This window comes from Argentina anserina, chromosome 2 (genome assembly GCF_933775445.1).
Source record: "Argentina anserina chromosome 2, drPotAnse1.1, whole genome shotgun sequence".
NCBI classification, from domain to species: domain Eukaryota; kingdom Viridiplantae; phylum Streptophyta; class Magnoliopsida; order Rosales; family Rosaceae; genus Argentina; species Argentina anserina.
Window position 1 is genome coordinate 24,561,811 of NC_065873.1, and position 7,649 is coordinate 24,569,459.

The 7,649-nt window shown below is 37.1% G+C and overlaps 2 protein-coding genes across 2 annotated transcripts; both read left to right on the top strand.

The window, feature by feature from the left end:
• The first annotated feature begins 999 nt into the window (after positions 1-999).
• On the top strand, positions 1,000-3,425 carry LOC126784685 (probable 2-oxoglutarate-dependent dioxygenase AOP1). Its single transcript, XM_050510167.1, has 2 exons — positions 1,000-1,400; positions 2,800-3,425. The coding sequence occupies exons 1-2, from the start codon at positions 1,000-1,002 to the stop codon at positions 3,380-3,382; spliced, it is 984 nt and encodes a 327-aa protein (XP_050366124.1). The 3' UTR covers positions 3,383-3,425.
• Positions 3,426-4,463: 1,038 nt separating this feature from the next.
• LOC126783458 (uncharacterized) lies at positions 4,464-7,392 on the top strand. Its single transcript, XM_050508932.1, has 8 exons — positions 4,464-4,728; positions 4,855-4,968; positions 5,054-5,224; positions 5,337-5,416; positions 5,570-5,717; positions 5,908-5,988; positions 6,602-6,724; positions 7,144-7,392. Exons 1-8 carry the CDS (start codon positions 4,702-4,704, stop codon positions 7,186-7,188), a joined length of 789 nt encoding a protein of 262 aa, XP_050364889.1. The 5' UTR covers positions 4,464-4,701; the 3' UTR covers positions 7,189-7,392.
• Positions 7,393-7,649: the final 257 nt, after the last annotated feature.

Sequence of the window (7,649 nt, forward strand, 5' to 3'; positions counted from 1 at the left end):
GACGAACCTAAATTTGTTCATTTTAAACAGTTAAAAGTTAATTTTATTCCTGATTAAGCGATAGCTAGTACGTCTTCTAATCTATCTATCTTTATCTATGAGGCATAACAAATAAGAGTAATATCTAGCGACTAGCGTAGATAGCTATATGTAAATCAGTTTTTATTTCACCTATAATTTGCGTATGGCACATCTTTATTGCATAGGTCCCTTACTAATAGAATAATCGAGCTATATATACACATTTGCATGCAGTGCCCATGTGGCCAGAGTAAGTCCCAAGTCCTCATATCTTCAAGGCGATAAAAGGGACGTGATCGAACTCGATCACTGAGCTGTTTTTGAGATCGATTGCTTAATTACGAGTCTTTCTTGTTTTGATGTTCAAGAATTATTTTTGTTATAAGAACATACTCATCAACTACTCGATCGTATATATATGTCAGAATTCTATCAATGCACTTCACATTAATTCTTTTGGTATATTTGTTCTTACAGGTAGTGAAAGACTACTTTCGAAAAATCACTATCCTACTACATTAACTATTTCAGTGTACTTGATTAGACCTACTCATCCTTTATCAACTACTCGAATTAAGTACGTAGGATTTAGTGAAATCTCACTCTAACACGACACAACAATGCAAATCTATTTTTTCTTAAACAGAAAACTGTATCAAATTGTTATTTCTAATTAACATGTAATATACTAATTAGTCTTTACATTTAGTTTTCCATTCATTTTACTTATTGTCAATGTAAAGTGATCGAGTAGAGCCAAACAACCAGCTAAGTAAAAGGATTAAACGCATTCAAATCTTGAAATTATTTTAATTCTTTTCCTTGTTGGTTTAGGGTTACAAACTTTTGGACATCATTTTATGGATCTAGACTGCGTACGTAGCTTGTGTGTGTGTGTGTGTATATATATATATATACACACGCATAACATTGAGAAGAGCTATCTGTGTCTGTGTTTGAGAGAGAGAGAGAGAGAGAATGGGCGCCGAGGCAGATCCTGGTCAAGGACTACAGCTCCCGATTCTTGAACTTTCGAAGGAGTGTTTGGTCCCAAAGCAAGGGAGGAGTGAGGAATGGAGAGCTATGAGCACCAAGGTGAGAGAGGCATGTGAGAGTCACGGCTGCTTTCTGCTGTTGGTGCAGGAAGAGATGTTGCCGATGCGTTTACGTGAAGACATGGTGACGGCCATGAAAGAATTGTTTGGTCTCCCTGAAGAGACCAAGCTGAGGCACACAAGCCCCAGGGCTTACCAGAGCTACCAAGGCAAGTGCCCCATCATTCCCCTGAATGAAAGCTTCGGAATCGACAATGCGTGTCAACCTGATGCGGCTGTGTCCTTTACCAACCTCATGTGGCCTCAAGGGAACTCTTCTTTCTGGTAATTACACTCAATTTGAAGTAGTTGTTTTCCCCATTTCTAACTGTATCTGTTTTGTCATTTCCAAGCTAGCTAGCTTCTCCATTACACTCATATCTGTTTTGCGAGTTCTGAGATTTGATTGACCTTCTGATTGAAAATCTAGATCATACATGACAATTAAAAAAATTAGATTCACCAAAGATCATGAAGTAGTTTAATGATTTGTGTGTTCTAACAAAACCTTTCTTAATTATGCATATATATATATATATATATATATATATATATATATATATATATGCATATCACCTAGCTATTTCAACTTCTATTTTTCTTTTTAGAAAGAAACATCAAGGAGCTTTTATGTGATTTGAGTAAGTAAGATTAGCTAGGTTTGGATTTTAATATTGGAAAATAGGATGCTAGTTGTGTTTAAGGTTCTGATGAGGGGGAATATGAAGTAGGAGAATCTTTTCTTTAATTAGTGCCCACAGCCACATTCAAAACCTCAAGGGCATGGCAAAATATGGACTTGACATATCCAAAACTTCAATCCTTCTTAGCATCTTGATATGACAACGGCTGCTTACCCAACACCCTGACTATCTTCAAATGCCTCATTTAATAAGTCTTATCTCTTTGAAACAGATTGAAAATTTAAAGAGTGCCAGCTCTATGTGACTGTTATGCGTATATAGATTGATCCTTGCTAGCTCTATCATGCTTAGCACATGTCCTTGTTGAACTCCTGAATTGGAAAAGATTGTCAGTTTCTCAGTGAAATCAAACTGTCTCATTTATACCAGCTAGCTGCTCTCCTTTTCTAGAGTTATTATGCAGGATAGTCAATACCATACCATCTAACTCAACACATATGTAAACCCACCACAAGGGTCCATATACAATAATGTTTACACATACATAATTTCTCTGAGCCTTTTTCGGAGGTTGAAACACAAACGATCGTTTTATGTATTATTATTAATCAACCGATTCTTTGCAAAATAATAATCAACCGATTTTTATACATCATTCTATATTCTTGTAAAACGTAAATGTTTTTCCTTTAAAAAAAACGTAAATGTTTGCATCAGGTAAAATGGTAAATGATGGTCTTGCCACGTACCCGGGCTGTAGAAACTTGTCCATGTTTTCTGAACTCTCTTAACTAAAATTTTATTCGTTGTTAATCTAATTAACTCGGTGATGATATTTCTGTGTACGTATTGAGTTAATTAGAGGTATGAAAGAAAGAAAGATAAATAAACTAAATCAATTAAGTATCTGAAATGGCTTTCATTTGTAGCTAGGCCCGCGCGGTATTTTATTTTTCACTCAAATGAGAGCTAGCTTTGAGATTTCGTGATTGCCTTAATGATTTAGTAATTAATTAGTTTTTTCTTATATAATATGATAGTGAAACAATGAAATCCATGAGCGCAAAGATGATGGAGTTGATCTTCATCATCCTCGAAATGCTGTTAGATAGCTTCGGCGTGGGAAAGCACTACACCTCGCACGTGGAGAACACCACCGGCGTCATGCGTTTCATGAAGTACAATATTCCTCCGAGCAACGGCAGCGACTCATCGTCTGCGGCCGTTGGTTTGTTGCCTCACACAGACAAGAGTACCCTAACAGTTCTATGCCAGAACGAAGTACAGGGTCTGGAGATCCTCACCAAAGAAGGCCGATGGGTTCAAGTTCCGGTCCCTGAAAGAACCGTTGTGGTCCTCGTCGGGGATGCACTCAAAGCTTGGAGTAACGGGAGGCTTCATGCAGTAACTCACAGGGTGATGATGAGTCAGGGCATCAAGGAAGAGAGGTACTCTTTTGCGGTGTTTGGGTGGCCGAAGGATGAGTTCATCATCGAAGTGCCGAATGAGCTTATCGACCGAGAACATCCTCTGCTGTACCGGCCCTTCAACTTTTTCGAGTACTTTACCTACTTTACGGCCAATATTCGTGATGATGCACTGGAAGTCTATGCCGGAGTGTGAAGCTACTGTTTGATTAACATACATCAGTACTGTATGCATGCGTGTTCTTATTTATTTGTCTGAGTTTCGTTCTTCTTATTAATCTTATGTGTACGTTAATCAGATGAATATATGCTTTATAATGGTATAATGATATGTACTTCGAAAATCAGTGCTACAATGCTGAAATCATCCATGCAACTCATGATCGATCACTTTGTTTTTCTTTTATATATGCATGCACCACTTGTGGCATGGTGAATTGGTGATCGATTATCGAGTGGTGACACGACAAATTTCATTGACTCTATCATTGGCTCTGCACATTCCATTACTCATGATTATGATCAAACGAATTCGGTACCGCGGTGATTCTTTTGCCTGTTCATGCAAAGCTTCCGTTCGCTAGGTCAATATATACAGCGATCATGGTTTTTTCTTTGTCTCCCTCCACAAACACCGGCTTTCATTTTTTTTCTTCTTTAGTCTAAATTCAATGATGATATTAGTTTGAAATTTACCACAGATTATGATGAGTTGATCGATTACATATCATTGCAGTAGACTAGTAGTCCACCTTGCAACTTGCATATTCCGAAACATATGTAGTAGACAGTGTGTACGTACGTTCATGGTACATATATTAACTTCAGCTTTAAGGACTCATGGAGGGCCTATACATGGACCAAAAATATTGTAACTCGTCTTACCTCCCCATATATCCTCTCTTACAAGATTCATGTGCTAGATGGGAGGATCATTATATGCCAATTCATCTTAGTTTTACAAAGAGAACAAAATATATGATAAAAGCATACTCACATCGATCATCTCAGCAAACTACTGCACATAAAAATCAGGATTTCAGGATAAATACACACATTGATGGCACTAGCTATATTACTCGAAAGAACCTAAACTGTAGTGCAGCAAAGAATTTTAATTCATTTTCCTTATAGATATAATAATTTAATAATACCGGTAACACACAGTACTGTACATGTGTGGCAGTTTGAGAGAGGTTGGACTACCGGAGTTCAGGAGTGCTGGATTACTTGCCCCCGCGGATGTACAAAAGAATTTTCCGATGTGTTTAATCACTTGAATGTCATTTACTTTCCAAACAACGGAACAAGAAGAAAAACAAAAAGCCCAAGTTTCTGAGCCCAGAGAGCAGTTCTCGTTGTTTCTTGTATTCTCAACCCACACTCGACAAAAAGTAAAACAGAACCGCGGCGACGACCGAATCATCGGAACACAGTTCGACACCAAATCGTCCTAGTAGTTTCCAGCATCTCTTCTATTCGTACAGTGAAACCGAACCTGTTGTGAGATCAACAATGCTACAAGACAACCCGAATGACCTGGTTAGTTAAACTACTCCCCAACTATGCATGATGCATCACAATTTGTAGCAAAGAAGATGTTTCGTATATTTTTCTTTTTGGCAAGGTTAAGAGTCTTTTGTTACTAATGATGTGATTACATGCCAGATTGAGAGAAAGGTTATTGTTATGAATGAATTGCAAAGCTTAAGAGAGAGAGTCGGTGATGAAGGGGCTAAAGCTGTGGTGGACAAGTTGGTTTCGCTTAAGAAGTCATTGAAGGTTTGGTTTTTTCCTTATGTATGTGATTACATTTTGAGTTTGGTCTTTTTTGGGTACTGGGTTTTGAATTTCTGGTTGTTTACAGGAGCTCAAGAGGGAAGAAGGTGAAGTTGAATCTGTAAGTTATTCTGAACTGGAATATGGGGTTCGTGAATTAGAGGAGCAAATAGAAAATGGGTGTAATAGCCAATCACTCTCTGATAGATTGAATCGGCTGATGAGTGAATCAGAGGAGAAAATTGATTCAGCTAAAAAGGTAGTTTGTTTTTCTTCACAATTCACATAACAATGACTATTTGGTTGCTAGAACATGGTTTTTCCTTTATTCATTTTAATCAATTTAGTGATGTAAATGGGAATGTGCATAGGAATTTGGAGCTAGGTTGAGAGCAGTTCTGGCAGTACAGCGCAAGATTGATGATGTTCCATGCCAATCAGAACTCATCCAGTATGTCTTACTTTTCTCCTGTCAGAATTGGATCTTGCATTTATGTTATTGGTGTTTCCGGACTATTTAGAAACTCGAAGAATTTAGATGAATTGAGTGAGGTTGAAAAGCGTTGGTTTCAAAGTATATACTGAATTAACCTGTGTTCTGAAGGTACGATCACCAACTGACAGAATTGAATGGTCAAATTCAAGGAAAACTTGGACAGACTCGTAAATACTATGCCACATACAATGCACTTTTGGAGATAAAAGAAATGATGTTAAAGGAAGCATCTTTGCTGAATTCAATAAGTTCACAGGTATACATCAAAGAACTTGGCTACACTGTAGATGTAGATGTCAGAACCTCGTTAGTTTATTCCTTGAACGTTGTTTTTTTCCCTCAAGTTTCCTTCTGTATATTTTGCTCTTATGCAGGGTTATTTTAAGTCCTGAGTGTTAATTCTATCCTCAATGTTACTTATTGATGTTCCTTAAACTTTGGTATAGTTTCAAGATGCAATCACTAGCACGGATGGTCGCATGAAACTCATTAATTCGATGGAGGGAATACTGAAGGGCAGTCAACAGGTAATGTCACAATACTCAGCTCGTGGCATGTTTTCTTTTGAAGATTCAAAGACCACCCAATATGTGTCTTAAAAGAATTCTGGAGTTCTTGTAGAGATAAAACTTAGTTTGTTTGAGATGTGTGGGTGTGTGTGTGCACGCACGTGTGCATTTCTAGCATTTAAGAAGCTTAGAACCGAACAGATGCACCTATCACAGTAAGAAAAGCCAAGATAAAACTCAAGTGCTATAGGACTTATATCAGGACATCTCCATGATTAGCTATTAGAGAGACAAACAAGGTAAAGCTAACATAATCCAGTATGTGTGTGGCGATATAGGATCAAATGGAACTTAAATGTGCTTATACATCCATTTCCAAGTCTACTTCACATACATGCACAAATTCACCCAAACAGTCATAAAAGGATTTAAATTCAAAAGGAGTGATACTCTTTTTCTCAAAGTTTACTCGACCAAGCATCATTGGTTCTATTAAGGTTTTCTGTTTATATGATCATGTTTTGGAAAGAGTAACTATCCATATACCTGTCATTACATGCTTCAACGTGCTTCCCTTGATGGGTGCTTGTAGTTAGCTCAATCTGTTTGTATTGCGGAATCCATTTTACAGAAGTTAAAAAAAGTAGAACAAGGGCTTCAAGAAGAGCAAAAAGTTGGTGATGCTCTCAAAGAGAGGCATGTTGCAGCAACTGCAGAGCAAAGACGCTGTTATTCCCTCTTAAAAGCTTTTCAGGTAAACACTTTAATCATGACATTGGGAATAATAGGTATATTAAAATACCAAACATTACTCAGTAAATAAGTCATTTTCTATCTCATACATGTTATTTTTTGGTACTAATTACAACAATTTTATGGGTGCTTCTAGTTTAATAGAATTCCCTGTTGGCAAACTCCTTACATGTTAGATAACTAAACCGACTGTCTTTCTACTGGGTGGTTCAAATATTGCAGTATCTGATATTCATACTTGTGTGGCATGGTTTCTTCATCACTCTACTACAACAACAAAAATGTTTGAGTGTTGGTTTGCAGTTTTGCAGAAATTGGTTGTGAACTTGTGATTGTCCTGATTTTCACCAAATCATCTATAAGCAACTCTAGTTTATTGTTTGATTATAGACTTCTGAAATTAGATCTTTCAATATCCAGGAGGAATGTGGAAAGAATGAACTACTCCGAAAAAGTTCCATTTAGAACATCTCTGGAGCATGTGAAGTGGAGGTGTCTAATCCGCCCTTGCCATCATTCATCACTGTCATCAGCAGACTGGTTACTCATGAAACTGGTACGGCAACTAGAAATTGTTGTTGATCAGAATTCAAGTCTTAGTGTCCAAAATTTTCCCTGTTGAGTTCTCGCATTCTGATATCATTTATGTAGATCAGAAATCATTGTGTGCGTCTATGAAATTAGTAAAGTGATGTGCAATTTCCAGGTGCTGTTGGTATTTCCTACATGAGTAACGCAATTTGGAAATAACCAGACTGGTAAAACTGTATTCGTAAACTTGAGATTGAATTGTATAGCTAGTATAAAAAGTAAATTTTTATAATTTATAAAGTTCTCTTATAGCCCACTAGAATAAAAAGTAATTTTCTTATCTTCTTTGTTTCATCATTCTGACTAGCGATAGCAAGGGCCAACCGACTGTAATT

Coding starts and splice junctions, on each gene's coding strand:
- LOC126784685 (XM_050510167.1), top strand. CDS start 1,000: ATGGGCGCCGAGGCAGATCCTGGTCAAGGACTACAGCTCCCGATTCTT. Junction 1,401..2,799: donor CAAGGGAACTCTTCTTTCTG/GTAATTACACTC, acceptor ATAATATGATAG/TGAAACAATGAAATCCATGA.
- LOC126783458 (XM_050508932.1), top strand. CDS start 4,702: ATGCTACAAGACAACCCGAATGACCTG. Junction 5,225..5,336: donor AAATTGATTCAGCTAAAAAG/GTAGTTTGTTTT, acceptor GAATGTGCATAG/GAATTTGGAGCTAGGTTGAG. Junction 5,417..5,569: donor TGCCAATCAGAACTCATCCA/GTATGTCTTACT, acceptor TGTGTTCTGAAG/GTACGATCACCAACTGACAG.